Source organism: Amphiura filiformis, chromosome 7 (genome assembly GCF_039555335.1).
Source record: "Amphiura filiformis chromosome 7, Afil_fr2py, whole genome shotgun sequence".
Taxonomy (NCBI): domain Eukaryota; kingdom Metazoa; phylum Echinodermata; class Ophiuroidea; order Amphilepidida; family Amphiuridae; genus Amphiura; species Amphiura filiformis.
In genome coordinates, this window is record NC_092634.1 from 71,615,237 (window position 1) to 71,639,412 (window position 24,176).

Consider the following 24,176-nt stretch of genomic DNA (forward strand, 5'->3'; position numbering starts at 1 on the left):
GTTGAAATCCATACACCCCTTATAATGGAAGACATGTCCTAAATCCCCTATACAGATGTAGATTTTAAATGGAGTCACCCATTCAGGTAACCCCATTTGAAATCCAAACTCCCTGTGTGGAAGATTAGGGTCATGTCTTCCATAGAGGGTATATGGATTTCAACAGGAATACCCCATTCTCATGTTTTGGCTGTATTGGCAGCACCAGGATTTAGTTTTGCTGAGGTGGTCCACACATTTGCAACCAAAAAATGTCAACTTTTGCCAAAGTTGGTGGAAAACCTATACCTATGATTTTTTGGGAAAATGTCACCATGCCATATGCATGTGTGTACTTGCATAATATGTCTGGGGACAGGACAACTGGGGATGACCTCAGTTGTCAAACGCTCACTACGATTAAACCTTCCCACTTCTAAATATACCTCGGTGTAAAATAGAAGTCCCAGATTAGGCAAAAAATTTGAACCATATGTTTTTCCCTGCTTCGCCAATAATTGTCCCCAGTTGACAAACATACGTGTACCATCTCCGCCAATTTCCCTTTTTAATTCCCCTTTTTTTTTTTTTTAATTTCCTTTTTTTTAATTCCCTTTTTTTAATTTCCTTTTTTTAATTTCCACTTTTTTAATTTCCCTTTTTTTAATTCCCCTTTTTTTAATTTCCTTTTTTTTAATTTCCACTTTTTTTTTAATTTCCCTTTTTTTTAATTTCCTCTTTTTTTAATTTCCCTTTTTTTATTTCCCCCTTTTTTTAATTTCTCTTTTTTTTATTTTTATTTTCCTCTTTTTTTTAATTCCCTTTTATTTTCTCACAAAGCAGAATCTTGGCCGAGACACATACTCAATAGTTGTCCATCCAAGAATTTGCTCGCACTGTGACAGTAGTCTTTACGTGTGACAGACCATGGATATAAACTCAACCCAGAAAGTATCGAAACGAATATAGATGGTCAGATATATCGGGAACTGAAATATATAGCAAAAACCTATTTAATGTATATAAAGCGCAGCTTTCACCTGCGCATTTTGATACCGCTTTTGTTGCTCTACGATATCATTTGGTCGAGTTATAGGCGCTTGAGTGGCTTTGAGTGGCTTTTGAAAGTTGCACTTAGCTCCTATTCAAGCCAAATGCGTTCGTCGTGTACACACACACCCCCACACACACACACACAAAATCAAGACAAAGGACACCGATGTGCTCTGTTTATTAAACCATGAACTTTACTTTATTTTACTCCTTCGACTTCCAACTTCAATACTTGCTACCCTTTACTTATCTCTGACTTATCTCATGAACCCTTTCTGCTGACATCTCAATACTTGGTGTGCCCACCATCACTGTCTATCACTGCCTGGATTCGGCGGACAAAAGCAATGGTATTTATTGGTAACAGTACAACGCATTTGGCTTGAATAGGAGCTAAGTGCAACTTTCAAAATACGACTTGAAGTTACTCAAGCGCCCATAACTCAACCAAATGATATCCTAGAGCAACAAAAGAGGTATCAAAATGCGCAGGAGAAAGCTGCGCTTTATATACATTAAATAAGTTTTTGTTATATATTTCAGTTCGATATATCTGACCATCTATAATCGTTTCGATACTTTCTGGGTTGAGTTTAGTATATGGACAGACCCACTGTGTAGAAGTCAGTGGTCAGACCATGTGTGTGTATTATTTACACCACTGATATAGCCTGTGCCGGAGCCTGTGTGCTAGGGCCGTAGACTTATTTCAAGTCACGGAAAACCATAAGAATACTAGTATATAAATCGCAGTGGTTTTATCCCGGCCCGTGGTGAGGGGGGGGGTGCAATTTTCCCAAGGCGTGCCAAAAAAATTGCTTGCTTCCCTTCTCGGCCTGCCCCCCCCTCCTTTGCACATGCCAAATGTTTTAAAATCGCCATTAAAATTGCCATGTAAAGGGACGGCATATTCGTACTATTTAATAGAGCTATTTTATGACTATTAGGCCTATGTGACAAACTAATAAGACACTGGTAAGGAACTGCATTGGCTTCCTGTGTTCCAATGAATTGTTGTTTAACTTATGTTGATTGTATATAAATGTAATAATGATAGGCCTATTGCTCCGTCATATTTATCTGAACTTCTTTCAAATTATGTTCCCACTCGTAGGCCTACTCTTCGATCTGGAAACATGCAACTTCTTCAAGAAACAAAATAAGAGCACATGAGTCATTTGAAATTGCAGCTCCACGTCATGGAATGAATTGCCTATATATTTTAGAGCTGCTAAAAATGTAACTATGTTTAAAAAGATGTTAAAAACTCATCTTATGTCGGGGTTTGCTCAGGGAAATTTGAAAATGCCACCAAATAGTGAAAAACTGTATAAAATGTCTAACTTTTGTGTTGATTTGTAAAATAAAACAAAGAAAAGTGATTATTTAGCAGTAATCAACCATTAAACAATCAATTCTAGCATTAATTTTAGGCCTACGATCCAAGATTCTGGCCATAGGCCTAGTGCTTTACAGTGGACACAGAATATCACGGAATCGTCCAATTTGCAAGACGGATTTTAGATTTTGGAACACCATGAACACGGAGAAATTGTGGCTTTAGCTATAGGCCGAATAAAGACTTATACAGTGGAAGGGTCTAAATATTTAATAAATTATTAACAATTATTATTCTAATCTAATTCAAATTAGGCCTCTTTTAATATAAGCCTCGTGATCACTCTATTGGATTCGGATTGTTTTACTAGGTTTGGATGTAATTTTTGTCTTCACTATAGGCCAAGATATAAAAAAAAATAGAACGCTATGCGAGCGCTATCCATGTTGGACAGCTGTGTTCAAATATAAAGTACGGACGAAGCCTTGACTAAGGCTAATGCTCCCCATGGTATACTAACATGAATCCACTAGCTGCAACATTATACGCACATCAAAAAAAAATATCGGGAAATTTAAAAAAAAGGGAAATTAAAAAAAAGGGAAATTATTTCGCAAAAAAAATGCATATTCAGCAAAAAATTAAACTTTGTCCGATCGGGCCCAAATTTGGTGGGTGGCATCCTTGATACAAGGGGAATATAATGCGCGAAATAAAATCGAGGTCAACCAAGGTCAAAGGTCATTACGGAGGGGTCAAATTTCAAACTTTGTCTGATCGGGCTCAAATTTGGTGGGTGGAATCCTTGATACGAGGGGAATATATTCCCGAAATAAAATCGAGGTCAACCAAGGTCAAAGGTCATTATGGAGGGGGTCAAATTTCAAACTTTGTCCGATCGGGCTCAAACTTGGTGGGTGGAATCCTTGATATGAGGGGAACACGTAAAACTTAAAATCGAGGTCATCCGAGGTCAAAGGTCATCCAGGAGCTACATTTTAAACTTAATCCCTAAGCTTCCCTGGGTGGGCGCTTTATATTGGGGCATGGCGCTTATTGGAATGAATACGGTTGTTATCAATTAATTTATTAAATGAAAACGATTAAATAAAGAAATAAATATAAATAAAATAAATCATTAATTGATCAATAAATTAACAGCCTAAATAAAAGAATTCATTGATTGATAAATAAACACATAAATAAGCAAATAATCAATTACCGGTAATTGTTAAATAAATACATAAACAAACAAATAAATCAAGGCAGAGAATTTTATTTCAATTTTATAATTATATAGGCCTACGCCAAAATATTTTCTGAATTTAGTCAAAATTAACACTCTATTGATGGTAAAAATTTTATGAAAATTTTACGTAGGTCCTAGACTATGCCATAGTCGATTTTTGATAAATAAAACATGTTATTAATCATGATGAAAGCATTCAGTTGAACTCGAAATTATACTGATATTTATTACATCAAAATACTAGTATAAAATGGTTATGAAAAAGTTTATATAATTATAATAGTGACAGTAAAGGTAAAGTAAAGTATAGGCTACGTAGGCTTATATTATTGAATGCAACATCATGTCATTATATAATCACTTCAATAACTGGAAGAAACTTTGGGGGACCTACGTGTAATTATCCTATAAATTGCGAAAATCCAGACCGTGTATGCACGAAAAATGGCAGGTTCTATAATGTGAACCACATGTATATACCGGTATCCCGGCCCGGTATATAGGAGTATTATAGCACGTAGCAGCGGTGCGCCATACTGCCTAGCGAGTTCAAATCGATAATGCATGTATAATAATTGCCCATTTATCATGTTTATTATTGGCGGAGTTGTCGACAATTGAGCGCTATTAATACACATTAATGTTTTTAACAAATAAAATTCCAAAATATGGTACATTTTCTCCGCATTTTCTGCCTTTGCTTGTCACGTGGTAGGCCTATGTTGAAGTTGCGACCATATGTTCAAATAATTTTCAAAAGCATAACAATATGACAAGTGGCCGACTGGTCTAAGGCGCGAGGCCCACAGAGTATCCAAAGCCCTGCGCCGTGAGTTCGAACCCGCTCTGCCAAACTTTATTTTACTTGGGGAAATTAAAAAAAAAAAGGTGAAATTCCAAAAAAAAAAGGTGAAATTCCAAAAAAAAGGTGAAATTCAAAAAAAAAAACGGGAAATTCAAAAAAAAAAAAGGGCAAATTCAAAAAAAAAAAAAGGAAATTAAAAAAAAAAAAGGGAAATTAAAAAAAAGGAAATTCAAAAAAAAAGGGAAATTCAAAAAAAAAGGGAAATTCAAAAAAAAAAGGGAAATTCAAAAAAAAAGGAAATTCAAAAAAAAAGGAAATTCAAAAAAAAAAAGGGGAAATTCAAAAAAAAAAGGGGAAAAAAAAAAAAAAGGGAAATAAAAAAAAAAAAGAGGAAATTAAAAAAAAAAGGGAAATAAAAAAAAAAAGGGAAATTAAAAAGGAAATTGGGAGATGGTACAATCGTACAAACAGTGCTTACAGGGGTGAATAGGGGTGTGTGTGTATCTGTAAACACTGACAATCAAGGACATACATATGAAAACTGTGTGTAAATGTGGATGCACATGAATCTGCGCATGTCAGGACAGTGACCAGTACTAAATTGAAAACAGCCATAAAAATGCATTGTAAACATTATATTATTTTTTTTAATCAATTAGGAAGTATTGAAAAAACTAGGAAAGGCATACCTCAGAACTTCAGGTGGCTACAAAAGTACCAGACACAGATAAAATCAGCAATCACCACAACTCGACCAAATACCATAGCAGATCCTTTCGGTATGTCGGCGTTTGACGCCACCCAATCCCCTCAATATGTGAACACTGCCCTCAGCGGTGGGCAACAACAGAGAAAGACTGTGAGTGGCGATACAAGGACTCAGGGTGGTGTAAGTCGAGATGAGACTAGCAGCTCACATCCTTCATATATAAATGCACCACATGACCCATGGGAAGGAATGCAACCGTTGGTTCAGTTTGGCAACAGGGAGGATTCGGAGACAGATGTGGCACATCCAAAAGCACCCGTACCACAACAAGAAGGTATGATAATTTGTTATTCCAGTTGAAATAAATACACACACTGTGGAAGATATGGCCTTAATCTCCTATTAATTTCAAATGGGGTAACCTGATAATGGGTCCATTTGAAATCTACAACCCCTATGTGTGAGATTAATCCTAACAGGACCAAGTACTACAAAATACTACTTGATATATGTGCTATTCGTGCGTGCATCCCACGTGGTGTGATGATGCAATCGCCCTAAGTGATGTATGGGCACGGTTTCGCTGGCCAGCAAAGCCCAAGACCTGTGGCAAGGTGTCGCCGACCCAGTGCTTGGCATGCGTGGGGTCTTGGGTTCAAATCCCACCAGAGCAAACAACTTCTTTCTTTCTTTTCTCTCTTTATTCCTTCCTACTTTCCCTTTCCGTCGCGAAAAAGCCCTGAGAGGGTTAGGGTTAGGTTACCACTATCGAAACTCAGTATAGGCTTAATTAACCCTAACAGGATCAAGTACTACAAAATACTACTTGATATATCTGCTGTTTGTGCGTGCATCCCACGTGGTGTGATGACGCAATCGCCCTAAGTGATATAAAGGCACGGTTTCGCTGGCCAGGGAAGCCCAAGACCCGTGGCAAGGTGTCGCCGACCCATTGCTTGGCATGCAAGGGGTCTTGGGTTCAAATCCCACCAGAGCAAACAACTTCTTTCTTTCTTTTCTCTCTTTATTCCTTCCTTCTTTCCCTTCCCGTCACAAAAAGCCCTGAGGGGGTTAGGGTTAGGGTCACCCATTGCATGATTCGGCCATGTGCGAGGAGAGCCTTGATCTGGCAGCATACATGAATAGAACCAGTTATATAACTTTGTGTAAAGTTATGTCTATTGCCAATGTCAGAACCGTGCAATGGGCGAATAGCACAAATTATTGTCATAGCCCCAAAACTTAAGGCTCAAAATTTGTTTAAAACTAATATTTCTCACCGGAATGGATGCTGTTTTTGTGAATAACAATTCATCACGTTTTAGGATGGGTAGGGATGTCTTTAAACAGCAAAAACTTCACTAAACATGTGAGTGCAAATGATGTAATATTCAATTTGACTTTGTCAGTCAATAATAGGCACAATGACAATGGGAGAGGGGATCTTCCGCACACATGATATTATTGATTGATGTTTTATATGCGGCCTATACACAATCAATTTGATTGATCAATATCAAAGACCCTAGATACAAGAGTGGCTACAAAATCTGCCATTGTGCACTGTACACACGAACATCAATAGTGATTTTATTGTCCAACCGTCAATAAAATCAAACTAGATTGATCTCTTTAATAATATTGAAGATAAATATTATTTTGTATCCAATCCTGCATCTAGGGTCCCCAAAATTGATCAATCAAATTGATCATGTATGGGCCACATTCTAATTATCTGATACCACCCGTACTGACCAACTAACCACTCCTTCTCCTATGCACCTGCCGCCATGCAGCGTGGTCATCAGCCTGGTCATCTACTAGTTGGTCATCATCTGCTTGGCAATCAGTCTGGCCTACATCTCTATGGCCAACATCAGATACATTGCCTTCTAGTAACTCATCTAATTCTACAGGTAGCTCATTGATATGTGCATGCAAGTCTGTACCGCTGTATATGTGCCTGAGGATGTGCATATTTGTGATGTATCCAACAAAGAAATAAAAGACTTGAACTTTATTAACTCCACCATGTCCATACCTATGGAGGGGTGACATCTCCCCTAAGCATTATGGGATAAACGGTGACTTACATGCCTCAGAAAATACAGGAAGATTTGCAAAATTTCTTGAAAGAAATGAAAGAAAGTACTTCAGGGCTTATTTGGGTACAGTACTTCAGAAGATCTTTAATTGAAATCACGCCATAAGCTCAACCCAGTTTTGACTGAATGCAATAAGTGCATTTTGTATGGGAAGGGCAAACATGAAACACACACACACACATGATATGGAAATGCTCTGTTTAATGTGCTTGCCATCTTCATATATACAGTAAGCCAAAAAATTAAGGTACCAGTTAAGTTTTGAGTCCTCTAAGATCTGGAGAAAGGCGCTTTATAAATCCAAAATTTATTCTATTTCATTTTATAAGTTCACCTCCTGTAAATCCTAAACAAAGACTGATATGTCAAAATTGGAAACAGCAGCCAATAGCTGCATCTTTCAGCTCAAAGTTAAGACCTCATTCGTTGAAATTGTTCAAGAAATAAAGACACGGTGATCCCAAAACCCAAGGAAGATACCAACTTAAAAGTTGCAGTTTGCTCCATTGCATGCCATATTGATTTGTATACAAAGCGTTCGTGAACAATAGCGCCACGCTTCCATTGATTAGCATGTTAAAACTAGCATCGTGCTTTCATTGATTAGAACACAAAAGTGGAACTTTATTTTGATTTTGCTTCTTCATTAGGTTTTAAATCACTGTTTCTTTAATTCCCAACCAATTTCAACAAATACGGTCTTAAATCAGAGATTGACTGCTTGTTTTAATTTTGACATATTTTTCTTTATTTAGGATATACAGGGGTGAATACAACTGGTACCTTAATTCTTTGGCTTACTGTGTATATATGGTGCATGGTTCAATATTTCTATAGTTTGAATGTGTTGTGTTAAATGTGCTAGAGTGTGATTCTGTGCATTTATTACTGCATGTTTGCCTTGGCACATTTGCCTGCTTATAATTATTGTGCATGCATGTAATCTGTAAACAATTTTCTCTTTTATTACATGAGCCAATTAAGGATGAAATACCATGATCCCTGAACTTCTCTGCAACCATTTTGTGAAATTATTGCAAAACACATTGGTTTCCAAGAAAATACAATGTTTGCATGGGTCATCGTTAGGTTGCGTTTTTATTAGGACACCCTGTACTTGGATTCTATTTCGAAATTTTCTAGTATATGGTGATTGATGTTATACTGTGATCAGCTCATAATGGGGGAATCATAACATCAATGGCATACACACAGCTGGGGGCAGCACCTATGTGAACTGTGCTTTGCTTATTGCATGACTGATGAGCGCTTTTGTGAATTTACGCGGGTGTAAGTTGGGACTTTATTGACTCGCGCAGTAACAAAACACAAATAATTCTTGCTTATTACGGGCTGATCATAGTGTGATTGAACAGTTTCAAATTGAGAGTGTAACAATAACAGGAAGAAGAGCCACCCTCTATATTGGGATATTCCAGTTGTAATCCATTCACCCCTATGGAAGTCATGACCTTAATCTCCCGCACAGGGAGTGTAGATTTCAAATAGATTCACATCTTTCAAGGGGTAAAAATTTGATAAATTTGTTGAAAGTGGTCAAGAAGGAACTAACAAGTACAAAAAAATGCCTAAAATCTTATTAGGGCAGCCAGCATCCCACAGGGGCAGCAAGAAGGGAAGTGGGGACTTTTCACTGGGTGCAGCTGCCCCCCCCCAATTGTCTATGCCACTGGTATATACCAATTCTATAACATAATTATTCTGAATTCCTACTTAGCACATGGTTTGACTATGAAGTCAAGTTTGCAGTCATATTTGGAAGTGAACAAATTATGGGAAAGCAGAGGAAATGAAATCTAATTGAATAAGCTGTCAACAAGCACCTCAAGTATTGCCAACTGTGCTGTCAACAAACACTTAACACTGTCTACACTCATAAGGGTAAAGTAGGATCTGTCAAATACCCCCTTTTAACATGGAAGACTGGTGTTTTGAATCGGTCTGATCCAAGAGTAAATGCATCTACATGGAAATCACTCAGTAGATACTTTGTTTTTATTTGTGAGGTAGATCTAGTTGACTGGGGGGTAGCACTCAACTTTTGAAATGATGGGTATGTACCTGTCAAATGACCTCTTTTTCTGAAGTTGAAAATAACAATGACCCCTTTTTTTTTAAAGCCCTATTCAATGAACCCCGTTTTTTTTTGTTTCGGCTTTCTAATGACCATTTTTAATAGAATTTTATCAAAATACCATTTAACATAATGCAGATGAAACCTTCAAATTCTCTTATTGCAGACAATTTTTATTGTAAATTTGGCAAAATTCTAAAATTTTGATCCATTTAAAAATTTGTCTACAATGTTGTACCCAATGACCCCCTTTTTTCAAAATTTTGTACATATGTCCGCCCCCTTTTTCATGTGTATTTACCTTTTTATAGGCGATAGGACTCTACTTCCGTCACTTTTAAAGTTTAACCCACCCCCATTTAAAAAAAAATTAGTTTGCTCCCAAAGTAAATTACAGTATCTGTTTGCCATTCACAAAGTAGTTACTGCCTTCATTGGGCAGAGTGCAGCAGAATGGAATAGCTGCCACCTTGTTGTTAGAAGTCTTATACTGTCTTGCATTGACTATATGGAAGTGGGCTCCTTCTGGGTAGTAAATACATCTGACATTCAAAGGTTGCAAAGAATCCAGAACTGGGCATCCAAACTCATTTGCTGCAGAACAAAACAGGCCCATGCTAGGTCTTGCTTACAAGAACTACATTGGCTTCGGATCAGAGAGATGATTATTTTCAAGATCATGATGATTATTTTCAAGTGCCTTTAAGTTAATGGATCAGCCCCCTCTTATACATGTATGACTGATCTGCTCTCTCTCTCTCTCAATTGTCCAGCCTGGACTGGCCTCAGATCTACCTCCAATACAACATGTCTTTCTGAGATCAACAACATCAAATTGCTGAAAACTGCTACAAATAGGTCTTTTGTTCATTCATCCCCAATTATTTGGAACAATCTGCCCACTTCCATCGGGGGAATCAAATACATTGTCTGGTTTTGAAAAGGGTCTAAAAACTTATCTATTTGCTGCTTATGAATAGTTCGTTCCTATGTGGTCATAATGTTCACTTATCTATTTGCTGCTTATGAATAGTTTGTTCCTATGTGGTCATAATGTTCACTTATCTATTTGCTGCTTATGAATAGTTTGTTCCTATGTGGTCATAATGTTCACTTATCTATTTGCTGGTTCAAATCCTTTGTTTGGAACCAATCGATAAAAGCATGCAGGGCCTCTGTATTTCAATAAATGTACTTACCTTTGATCAATAACACAATGTATGAAGAACCCGCACTACATGTGAAGGTGATATCTTGGGTTAGCTTAGTGGCCATCAGGAAAGTAATACTAACATCAATAATTTGCAATGAGAGGGTTCTGCTGCAAACGATAGGTGTTTTTTAAAAGGCAGCTATTACATTATACGGCTCTTAATGATGGTCTTGCACTCTGCCCCTAGATATCCTTACTGTGACAGATACACAGATCTATATGATTGACATCATGGTTTGTGTACATGTGGTTTCATGGTTTGAGGTGAAAATTTGTTAAAGCGTATCAGCAGCTTTAGGGCAGACTGTTGTCTAGTTGTGGAAATTCATTTCACGGAATCCCCAGTCTTGAGGATTTTCAGGTCTTCAACTCCAATCCCTATTCTCTGTTGTTTAAGCTTTAATCTTTTTTCACTGAAAGTTATATTTGGGCTATATTCATTGTATTTTTCATCACCATTATTTGATAAAGTTTGTCAAAATTTGTCTTTTTGGACAGTGTATCCCCATTTTCATATATGAGAATATAATTTGTTTGCTTGCTTGTTTTAACGATTGCTCCATGTGGTTACACACTTGGACCCTGATGGGACCAGATGCTCGAAGCTAGACTAAAAAGCTTATGAGTATGCTGCTGGCTTATGAAAAGAAAGAGAGAAATGCATTTGAAGATATTTGAAAGCTCAAGGAAAAGAAGGCCATTCACTCCCAACAATAAAGTGAACAATTCACTAGTTAGCCTTTGGGTCAAGATTAAGTAAATAAATCCAGTCTTGTGTGTGTATAACGGGTGGGGTGTGTGGGGGGAGGGATGTTGGGTAGATGGGGGTTGTGTGTGTGATTCATATATCTTCTGCAAATTTCAAATCTAATGAGTAATATGAATAAATTGCTCATTTTAACCTTACGTCTAGCAAAATGTTTATGTAATACCTAATAAAAGCTTATTTATAACATTAAAATGGCATAGATTAAAATATATAGCCATATCAATATCCCATATGATACTTGGATTTGGTAAGCTAAAAACAAAGGCTTATAAATTAATCAGGATGTGATTGATTGTAGTCTACATAGTGGGAGGGCAGCACCAGATAGACTTATTTATCAAGAATTTCCTTGAACTCTTGATGACTAGCTAACATGTGCCACTTGTGAACTCTATCTGAGTGCGTAAGTAGGATGTCAGGCCTATTACGTGTGGTCAGACAAATGGGTAGAGTCTTCCGACAAGAGCCCACATTGGGTTTCATTTGTTTGCATTCGCCAGAGGAAGACGTATCGGTGGATTTGTACTACTTGCTTTGTCCATGAGGTATCGATCATGTTTCTGAATGTGGGAATTAAGTATGCGCGGAGTTGTTCTTTGGGCACACAAACCCCAAATGTTTTTGGCATTGCGTCCAGTACCATTGTTCTTTAATCAGTACTGCGATAATCACTGGTTACAAGTTACATTAACCCCCTGGATACTAATGATCATCTAACAGCATTTCTGATTGGTTGATAACTTGAAATGCTCATTTAAATTGCCAATATTATGACTTGGCTTTAAACTGTTTATGGTGAAACTTGCATTTGCAGAAAGTCTTATTAATACCCTCCTTGATTGGTTCATAATTGGACACAATATTCATTTTGGCCAATCGGCAGGTAGTTCTCATGGGGTTAAGCATGGTGCTGGACAAGTGATTGCATATATATGTATTTGAAGACAATGTTTGCAGCTTGTGGAGTGTTATGATGTGATGTCGTCAGCGAAATAATTGAACGTATATATTGAAGACCAATTATATGAGAGGACTAAGTTGAAGTATTCAAGAGATCCTAACCCCACCACATTGTTGTGTGAATTTACAATTTTGATGCAGTATTGGAATATGTGCAGTGGTAATTGTAACTCATGAGTATGTGTCGTAAGTGTGAAAACTATTATTCCACAGCATGTACTGTTCTTCAGTTGTAAGCAGACACACCATTTAAGCAAGAGACTTCAGCAAGAGTGGTTGGCTACGTACAATCTTGACGATACATTTTTGAGTTGTACTTGCAGACATCCAACTGTAGTAGTAGTCCAACCTCCCTTATGCGGACCTCTTTTATATGTGTGCATACTATCAAGACTTAATTTCCAAGCTACATCTGGACATAGGATGTTAAGTACTGTATAAGATACATTTTGCAAAGTTAAGTTTGGACTGAACTGTCAATCAAGCAATTTTTGATTAGTGAAGTGCATGGAAATAATCTCATGGAATAACCTATGCATATGTGAACTGAACTGAACTGAACTGAACTGAAAACATGCAATAACACAATGAAGGATAATATGAAAGTTGCAAGATATTCTCGCTTACTCATGTGTGGTTAGTAAGATTATGTATTGTTTGTTTGTTGTTTGTATTTTGTGGTATTTCAGTCAAGATGAGCATGCCTGTTCTTTTTGTCCATTTATTGTAATCTAGCAATCTTTCATTGTGAATCTCTGCTCAGTAGTAACCCTGTGAAGCTAAGTACAGCAGCTGGAGAGAGTATCCAATCATGCTTGCTCCATAGTAATAAGCCAAATCGGCATTGAAATTTGCAATGCATTGTGGGACAGTTTTTGCCGTGTTGGGAGACTTTGCCCACTGACCTATTGGGAAAATTGGTTTTTGTGCATACAAAATATTTAAAATGTTTACTAGAATAAAAATTGTTTAAAAAATATGAATATTGGATAAATTAATTGTTTAAAATATTTTTAATGATAACATTATTACAATAATAAAAGAAATTAATAATAATTAGAACAATTTCCCTGATATGTCAGAGGTCAAAGTGTTACAAAACTGCTTCAAAAATCAATGCCGTTTGGGCTTATTGCAAGCACATACAAAATATAGAGCCACTTAAATATTGAAAGCTATGGACAGTTTTCACAAAAAACCCTAATTTAAGAGAGTAATTGAAAGTTGAAGTGAGGGATTTTGTGTACACTTTCTGTGGCATGTGCAGAGCATGATGGGATAGATCTATCAGCTGCTTTGGAAGCAAAGTAAGTAAAATGCACCATGAGGTGACACACACACAAAAATACATGTTGTACGGGCCGACCGGCCGACCCACCCAGATTTTGCATTTTGGGAGATTTTGCTAAAATCATGTCAAATCAGCTGTGTTCAATAAAGGGATTATTGTTGAGATTTTCTGTGTTAAATATTTAGTCTAACAGCTCGAGTAAAATGTTGAGGTTAATATCTCAATGTTTAATTTTCTCATTCATAGGTTTTGACTCGGTTGGTTTTGAAGATAGCTTTAACGATGTACTCACCGTGGGCTCATCGTCATCAGATAAGGGCACAGTGGCAACCACACAACAAACGGTAACAACAGGATCATTGTCGTCGTTATCGGTGCCTAGCTCTAGCTCCAGCAGCTCTCTGGATCAGCCAGATCAAGCTGATCCTAGTCTGTTTTTGTGAGTATGTGATTAGCAGGAGAATTGGTGTGTCTCCTTGGTCAAGTTTGACATTTGTTGTCATAATTTTTATGCTTCTGCATGATCTATTCATCTTTTTGTAATCAGCTTTGTTCAACTGCTTAGAAACTAAAGGGTTAAACAAATAACTTCCCCTTAAAATTATGAAATATTTGGTTGCATAACTTGATGATCATTTTGATGATTCAATCAAAATTCAAAAGCTGTGTTGAAAAGTGCAACTTTTTGTGAAAACACAATTTTTTATTGAAAATAAAGAAAAATTATTTTAAAAAGAAACATCTCTGGGTGGGTAGCCAAATGTTTTCTCTTTTCACATTGTCAAAATGTGCATGAAATTATGAAACCAAATGTTTTGTCATTTGGGTGGGGGAGGTTTGAACCCATACATGTACAATGTAAAAGCAAGGACGGGATGTTGCTGTCAATTGTATAATAGATATCCAGGTGAATTCTTATTACCATTACAGTAAGTCCAGTTGAACCCATCCTTACTCTAACAGATAAATCCTTTTGTAAGAGTTGGGATGTGTTTGAGACTTTCGATGGGTTTAGGGGTCTATCCTTCATGCATGCATGTAAGCATACACAGAACTAGCCTATCTAGACTTTATGGAGGGATTATATCTTAAGGCCAGTTCATATCGCAAGAAAGATTCATGCCCTTGATCTTGACACATAAGCCTATTCTGTCAGTCGTACATTCAAGCTTTTGCTTTATCTATCACTCTTACTCCCTGGACCTGGAGTGCTGCTTGTGTAAAACTTTGCATTGGATTGTACACTTTCTGGTCATTCTTTTCTGTTTGACACAAGGGATTACCATTTTCTCAAGCAGAAATTGAGAGAATGTCAAACTGGACAATATGTTACAAGTTGAAACTTTTTTTTATGGAAAGATGAGGCTGCCGCTTCAAATTCTGTTACTTTCCCATTCACTGAGGTTAAGGAATATCTGCAGAATAGGCAAGTTATAACAACATTCCGACTGACAGAATATGTTTTAATCCTCATTCAACCACTTTATGTTTAATCGCAAGTATTGCTGTTGTGATTGATTTATATTTTTAGTAATAATTGACACTTTGCTGTGTGCTATTTGTAGTATATTTGCATGGCTCTTAGAGAATTCTCGTTCGTTAAGTTGTGTTAGTCTGTTGCCCTGCAGTTAAGTTTATAACTTATTTAAAATGTTCATGCTGTAGTGCACTCAAAGTCCAAGTGATAATAGCAAATCTAAAGCAGCAAATCTGAAGTCAGAATCATCAATGCGGAAAAGAAAGAAATAATCATTATGGTTTTCTCCCAATGTAGGAAAATTGTACAATTTTCCTGTATGGGATCCCATTTAACTCCTAGTCATGGACTGTCATATTTTGTCTGGATATGCCATCATGCATGATTCCAAGCAGTCACTTAGAACTCTCACTGGCATATTCTTGTATATTCGCAGTATACATTCAAATGTATGTCTTACTTTTGCTCAGCCTTCACAATGGAAGGCAAGGACAAAATGTGTACTGTGACACAGCCATCTGGAATAGTGCATGCTGGTATAAAAAAAAAAGTTCTATTATTACCCTGGTGTGTTAAACTGCATTCAACCCTCCCCTTAAACTATATACCCAGGGTGGTACATGTACCTTAACCTCGGTTCTGTAGTGCTTTTGGTCAAGTCTAGTCAGTGTTGTCAGCGCAAAATTCACTGGGTGGGTACAGCTTGAAATTGCACTGCAGGCGTCCTCGAAACACTGGCGCATATTCTCGAGAGTTTAAAGATTCCACTTCACAGGTGCCTTGGTCTGTTGTGGTCACTGACTGCACTATGCTATAGACCTTTTTCCTGTTACGTCACTTAGTTGATATTGGGTCTGAAGAAACAACACAGGTGAGCTGCACTTTCTTGTGCATTGTGAGACCTAAAATATCCACGGCAATTACTGTTTATTTTCACCTCGGTATTGACAACACTATGCTAGTTGAAATCCATGCACTCCCATCTTCCACACAGGGAGTATGAATTTCAAATGGGGTTACTTGAATGGGTGACTCAATTTGAAATCTTCACCTGTGTGGGAGATTTGAGTTGTGTGTTCCATAGGGGTATGTGGATTTCAACTGGAATAGCCCAATACAAAAGAAATACAATGTCATTTGAAAATCAATCCTTGTTTTGCTGTTTTATTGCATTATCTTGTGACGAACAGCAAGTCACACAACATCGATCGTACCACGTCAGCATGGTATCTTTATTTGGTGCATCGATGACTCAAATGCAAAAGATCCAATACAGATCGCTTTGTGACGTCTGGGAGAAAGGTCTATAGCCAGTTTGGCTGGTAATACTAAATTGGTCCATTGAATGCAAGAAGGGTGTAAGTCAGAGAAGATATTGTACCTTTCCCAGAATCCTTTGCAACATGATACATCACCTTATTTCATCAAATGACACTCTCATTACTCTATACAGGCTCCCTTTGTTTGAGTGGATAAACATGGGTCGATAGTTAAGAAATAAACATTTTGCCAGATATGGATGACATCTGTCTGTTCTTTAAAAGGGACATTTCGTCGATATCGACCCATGTTTATAAGTTGCACTAGATAGCAAATCAGTACAGAAAATTGAAATGGGAGAAATGCATTATGGGAAGTTTTAATATATCTTCTCTGGGGTATTAAGTGCATAATTACAAAGTGCTTAAGGTGGTATTGGATGCATTTTCTAGAAATTAGAAAATGCTTTGAGCATGTGTTAAACAGATTAATTGAGTAGGGTAAAGTACACTGATTAATATGCCTTTTGTTTGAACAAATCGGACATACGGTTTCCAAAATACATCAATTTATATTTTCTTTGTATCCTATTGTTTTTGTCAATAATCAATATAGTTAATGAGCTAAAAGGACTGGAAAGGCTCATTAATGTAATTTTTGCAAAAAAAAAAAAAAAAACCAATGCATAAATGTTCAGGGTACTTTTATTTTGCATACTTTTGCCCTGAAACTCAGTCAAAGTGTTTCTAATATGTTCTAATGTATTATATAGTGAAGCCGCCCTCTAATATGGATATTTGCATAATTAATGAGCTAATTTGCATAAATGCTAATTAATTATGCAAATATGCAAATTAGGGGGCGGCTTCACTATATAATACATTAGAACATATTAGAAACACTTTGACCAAGTTTCATGGCAAAATTATGTAAAATAAAAGTACCCTGAACATTTATGCATGGATTTTTAGCAAAATATTTGCAAACATTATATGTAAATGAGCTTCTCCAGTCATTTTAGCTCATTAACTTGATTGATTATTGATAAAAACAATAAGGTACAAAGAAAATATAAATTGATATATTTTGATAACCGTATGTCCGATTGACTCCAAACAAAAGGCATATTGATCAGTGTACTTTGCTCTACTCAATTAATCTGTTTAAAACATGTTTAGAGCACTTTTATAATGCCTCCATAATCACCTTAACAGCTTACTTGCATTTAATGGACAAAATGATACCAGTTAGATTTCAATGTAAACCTGCCTATAGTTGCTATCCACTGGTGTTCTAGGGGTGTATAAAAGGTATGGCCTTGTATTTCATGTTTATATCCTGTGTTAATTCTGTCTGTATGTTCACAACAGGAAGGGCCATTCATTTGGGACGGAGCCATTTCCAGACGGTGACTATGATGAAATAAGACCCATCTCAGGGATTGCTAGAAATAGACGGGCAGTAAGGGAAGGAATGCTTCATTCTGAATGAAAAATTATGAAAAATAGCACTTTAGTTAACGGACGGAGAATATTATCACTAATTTAGGGTTTGATTCATTATGAATAGAGGGATAAAAACTTTCCTGCAATTAAGCGTTCTGAAAGTATAGGCGAAGGAATAGGAAACTTTATCCTGCATGTTAAAACATGATCAAAGTTATGCTAGATTTCAATATGGCCTCTAACTGTACTGCACACAGAAAGTATTTATAAACTTAAAACAAAAGCAATACCAGAAAGACACTAAACATTGAATACCAAATAAAGTAATCAATAGATGGATCATTTTTGTTCTGCTTATTTTGACACCTTGTTTGGCACGATGAGACTTCATTCCTTTCAGTTCTACCAATTTGTCACTTTTGAAATGCTCTCATTTCTTTCAAATTGTTGTAAGTTAGGGAAATAAAGTTGCATACATGTCGGTATCATTAAAGACACTAAATTTAATTACCAAATACAGTAGTCAATAGATGGATAGGTGTCAAAATATGCAGAACAAAATTCTCCATCTATTGACTACTTTATTTGGTAATTAAATTTAGTGTCTTTAAGATATTGCTTTTGGTTTAAGTGCACAGATACTTTTATGCGCAGTATAGAATAGAATAGAACCCCTTATAATCATGCTCAGATATTGCTAATGAAGGTACAAAACCACTTACATCTCTGTTTGTAAACCAAAAATGTTTCAAAATTTATGGAGACATTTAAGCATGCATGCATATAGTTCATGCAATATAGAAGTAGGATGCAAATTGTATTAAGGTACCAAAGTAGGTTGCACATTAATATCAATCCATGTATAGGCAATATTTTTATAGTTTTACTATACAGTAGTTATAAATAGCTAGCTTCTTCCAGATGCATGCCAATCCTGATACACCTGCACATACTGGTCTGTGTAAACACATCACTCCTCTGTTTGTATATCGTTTCATGTGTGCTCATGCCCCCATTTATACTAACACTACCTCATTTTTATGGTGAATTTTAATAACACAAACCTTTAATAACTTTGAACTTTGATACCTATATTGTGATGTATTCACCTGGGAATTGTATGTGAACTTACACAGATAGCGTTCACCTGTAGTTATGTAATTTACCATAACTCCCATAAAATAAAGGTGGGTGGTCCATTAGCAACACATGATGTTTGTTTTCTGCCTCATTTTGATGCCCATTACCCAATCGTTCTTTTTCCAAGATATGATTTTAATTGCTCCATCTCCGTTGATTTGTATTGTAGATGCCAAAATATCGTACTTTATTGCATTGGTCTTTTGGACAATAAATGACTTCCGGGGTTGTAGCCACTAAGCAAAGTGTGCCGAGGCTTGTGGATCAACATCTAGGCGTTGTGCCTGTGCGTTGTGCCTGTGTGTAGCGCACTATAAATCACTGCACATTTTCTTCTTTTTTAAGTAACCATATTCATGTTCATACAAAACTTTACACATGGGTTATGAGACGCAAGCTTTCATCTGATACCAAAATCTACATGGGGTAAAGTGAGGGGGGAACGAAGATGCCGATCTGGTCACACCGTCACCATTCACCTCTAAATGTAGATTAATTTCTTTATAATATACGTCCTCTCTGTGTCATTAATAACACATCTGTGAAGCATTTCCTTGTAATATTTATGCATCAGTAATGACCTTGATTTATAAGTAAGATACTTTCAATTGACTCCTACAGACATAGCAATGCAGAGGATGCAATCGATGCAGCCGGGTATGCGGAAGTGAGACCAGTAGCTAGATTTAGACCGGCTGGTATAAGAGAGGAGATACTGAAAAGAAGAGAGAAGGAATACACATTTCTGCATGATTTCAGGTAAGATTTAAGTCATCCTGCCACGAGCATAAGGCACCAGAAACAAATTTGTTCGATCTTTGGATGGACCGTCGATGCTGCTTTGATGCCTGTTATTAATGAACTACCAACTTATAGAATTAACGCTAAATTGATTTTGCTCAATATCACAACAGGAATAAGATTGCAGGAACGTTCTCAAGTGTTTAAGAATTAACAATAGTAAGTTAATTGATTTCATAAATTATAAGGATCGACCAAGCATCGATGTCAATCGAAAGATCAAACTAATTTGTTTCTATTGCCTAAGCTCAGTCATAATAATGAAATGTGAAGTTTTCTGTTCACAGTGAAATGGATAAAGTAAATTTTAGGGTCCACAGGGGCATACAGTATATATTGGTCATTGGGTGCGTGCCCTTTTTGATCTGGTAAAGTAACTCTAAGAGTTTATATATGAAGCATTCTAAACAATGCAAACCATACCTTTATATTTGATTTGAATTATTTTCACATGACAAAAATATGAGACCAGTTTCACTGAGCATTTTTCAGTGTTTTCCCCATTTGGAACCTGAAACTTACCTCATCCATTTCCGCTGCAGACAGAAAACTTTTAAGCCGAGTATTATCAAATGCACTAGTTCGAATTTTTACTTGTCAAAACCAACTGAAAAATTCTTTGTTTTTTGCTCATAATTTTGTCAGTGAACCACAAACTTTCTCCAAGCTGGTATTGGTTGGTGATGATCTGGCAGCTGCATGACTGGAGGGAATCTAAACATCTTAGATAAAGTGAAATGAAGTTGAAGGGCTAGGTGAAAATCTGGAAAGTGTCAAGTAAATACTGCTTGCATCATAGTGATGACAGAAAATATAAGTGTTTGTGGTCAACTAATTGACTGGTATAAAGGACATTTGTGGAGGTTATGTGTCATTTAAACTACGTACACAAACCATACACACATTTCATTTGGGGTGCAGACTGCAGAACCAAATGGATCTTTAAGGCATGATGGATGAGGGAATCAATTTGAATCAGAAAGAGGGAACATACAATCTTAGGCATGTTTGTAAGAGCAACTTATTCTTGACATCATTATCAGAGTGACATGGCATCCTACCAGTCAACTGTGGGATCATTACAACATTATCAGCTTTGGTTTACTGACAAAACTGTTGTCATTGTTCTCCATGCAATAATGATGTATATATACCACAAGACAACAGATGCGCAGCAGAGGCTTAAAATAATACTTTTACTCATTCAAATTTGTTGCCATTGCAGAGTGTTTGTAGGTACATGGAATGTGAATGGCCAGTCTGCCACAGAAGACCTGTACCCATGGTTAGCCAAGAATGCAAAGGCTCCTGATGTCTATGCCTTGGGATTCCAAGAATTAGATCTGAGTAAAGAAGCTTTCCTGTTCAATGACTCCATCAGGGAAGAGGAATGGGTCAAGGCCATGGATAAGACATTGAGTAAAGTTGGCACTTATATAAGGGTGAGTAAGATGCCCTTTGGGCTACATTCACAGTGGGCTATTCCATTTGAAATCCATACACCCCCTAAGGAAGACTTGACTTGAATCTTCCGTGCATGGGGTGTGAATTTCTGATGAGGTTATCTGAATGGGTGACTCCATTAAGGCTATGTCTTCGGAAGACTTCCATAGGGGGTATGGATTTCAACTTCTGCTTCTTACTGTGAAAACACAGCCAGTTGGAAGTTATCACACACTAGAATAGCCCAGAGAAGTGGGGACATATGTGACCCGCTCTGACAAACCAGGAACAAGTCGCATTTGTGACATTTCCTGGTTTGAAAGAAAATGTAAGCACTAGACAATAAGCTTTAAGATGATACCAAAATTATATAATAGCATCAATACTTTTCAAAATATGGATAATTTTGTAAATGATACCTTGATACTTTTATCAAATTGCTATTTTGAGTAATGGGCCAATTAGTTTCCTGCCTTACACAGGATTGAATAGGGATTATCATAGTTTAACTGTTATTTATTGATTAAATAAACCTCTTTTTAATAAGTACTTTCAAGAATTTAAAAGTCCACTTAGTCCCACAGTCAAATACCATGAAATTAAGAATTCCAAAATTTGATTTTTTTTTATGGGAATGTTATCTTTAAAGGCCTATAACTCAAAAACATGTCTGGTGACTTGTTGCAGGTTTTGTTGGAGCTGGTCACATACCCCATTTATACTCTGGCAGTAATGTAAATGTTCCATAAATCAGAAAATGGGGCCATAAAAAAGTAATCCAGAATTGGATGATGATATTTTGGTATTTAGGGGGGTGATGTGTCCCCGAGGCTTCCATAGAATTAATTATTGATGCTGCACATAAGCACATCTCTGTAACTGCTGGTGTCTTAGGCCACAGCGGTTAGCGAATACCTGTAAACTGCTGAGGATTGTGGGTTTGTGCATGTGCATAGTGTGCTAGAAATCTCTCCTGGTTTTTGTTTGTTTGTTTTTGTATGGGAAAACTTGGCATTCATATTTGATACATAATCAAAAAAAGGCGCAGTGGTTTATAGTGCGCTACGCACAGGCACATGGCCTAAACAAGCCTTGTCACACTTTACAGGTTGTCGCTGACCACTACGGCCCCATATCATTCCATAAACCATTAAACAACAACACAGAATTTAGCACACAGTGTAGACATTCCACATTTGACCTTCGTATCCAGGACCAGTTCTACCAATTTTGTACAGGCTACAACCAGACAAATGGTATTAAATTGCTTGTCCAGGGGAATTTCAAGCTATTCCACGAGAGCGTACTTAACCACCGCCAGGGTTCGAACTCGAAACCTATCGCACCATAGTCAAAAGTCATGAGCTACATTAACTTGACTGCATCACAATCGTATTCAGTTGATTTCAGTTCCCAGGGTAGTGTTAACATATAGAGTCACTTTTCAACTGGGAGTTGCTATCAACTGATACTTAGTGATTAAATAAATGTGGCTCAGTCGCTACATGATTGGTAATTTTAATCAATTTTGCGTTTTTTGTGCATCACATAATTTCTTCACAGCTCAAAGTTATCCGCCTAGTAGGCATGATGTTAGCTGTTTATGTTCAAGAGAGACATGTACCATTTATATCAGAACTGATGGCCGAGATGGTTGGTACTGGCATCATGGGCAAAATGGTAAGAAATTGTATAGAGGTGGGGTGTCATGTGTGCATAGGCATTTGCCAGCAAATGGGGACATTAATATAAATCTTACATTCCAACCATGGACGTTATTGCAACGGGGAGCTGTGCCCGTTTATATCTGACATGTGCATTTGACTGCAAACAGCCTAAAAATACATTGGGAGTGCATTCTTTATTGTTGATATAAAAACCAGTCCCTATTTAATACGATAAAATACAAAAAATTGTATATAATATGTGTAAAACATGCCCGGTTAGGTGCAGAAAATCAGAAAAAACATGTATGTGTTCATTGGTCCAGTGCAGAGTCCCCTGTTACCGGCGAATACACATAGGGGCTTAGGGGGTGTGTAGGGGTGTGTTCGCGTCTGTAAACACTATCAAGTAGAGAGTGGAGACCCACACACACCCCACCCCCATGCATTCTGCATAGGGGTGGGTTGGGAGTTGAGTCAAGCTCCGTGTGTATCCACTGTATGGTGAACTAAAATTATGTGCGTTTACTGTCCTGTAGGTGTGCATCAATGTGGGTCTGTAGACGAGAGGATACACACAAGACTTTTCACATTTAAAAATACCAACACAGTTGGGGAGGCATATTTTGTACTGTGTATCGTACACATACAGCTATAAACACAAAAGGCCACGATTTTGGTTTTCGGTATATCAAATAAATATCATCCAGGCATCCTTGTTTTGATAGCAATACACATTACACAAGGTCTTCCATTGTCGGCGCAGAGGACGGTAGGGGTGTGTGGGGTGGGTTTGTACTTAATATGTACTTTTATGTGTGTACGGGGTATTTGTAAACAGACATTTGAGAAATCTCAGTGTAACAGTCGGCACCCAGCAAACGTGGATGTCCACAGATCATATACAGTGTTTATAGATATAAAACGGCATGTGTTACAGCTATTCTTAAAGGTGCAGCTGCTGAACCTGTGTCCAACCACAAACCATCCTACAAGTCACTTTTATAAAGGTGGTGGTTCATTGTTTCAAAAGTCTCATATTTCCAAATAAATCCATTTCAGGGCAACAAAGGTGGCGTAGCAGTGAGGTTTGAGTTTCACAACACATCATTCTGTTTTGTCAACACACATTTAGCAGCTCATATGGAGGAATTTGAAAGGAGAAATCAGGTGAGTCTAGCAGACCTAGATTGAAACTTGGGAATATGAATCTTGCCTGTCAAATCTGGGAAATCATGCAAAATCAACAATTAGCAAGTCTGGTTTTTGCAAATTCCACTCTGTTCGACAACACAATAATGCGAGGTGGCACAAGCCCATCTTGGATGTGCAGAGAAAGTGACTTTCAAAGCTGGTCAATAGTAATAATCGTTTGAAAT

The 24,176-nt window shown here is 37.1% G+C and overlaps 1 protein-coding gene across 1 annotated transcript in view; it reads left to right on the top strand.

Annotated features, from left to right (window-relative positions):
• The window catches only part of LOC140158065 (inositol polyphosphate 5-phosphatase OCRL-like), a 41,300-nt gene that overhangs the window by 399 nt on the left and 16,725 nt on the right, over window positions 1-24,176 (top strand). Inside the window, 8 exon segments of the mRNA XM_072181313.1 lie at window positions 5,085-5,468; window positions 6,931-7,050; window positions 13,814-14,006; window positions 17,675-17,794; window positions 19,484-19,648; window positions 20,916-21,132; window positions 22,697-22,813; window positions 23,860-23,967. Coding sequence (XP_072037414.1) covers window positions 5,085-5,468; window positions 6,931-7,050; window positions 13,814-14,006; window positions 17,675-17,794; window positions 19,484-19,648; window positions 20,916-21,132; window positions 22,697-22,813; window positions 23,860-23,967 — 1,424 coding nt within the window.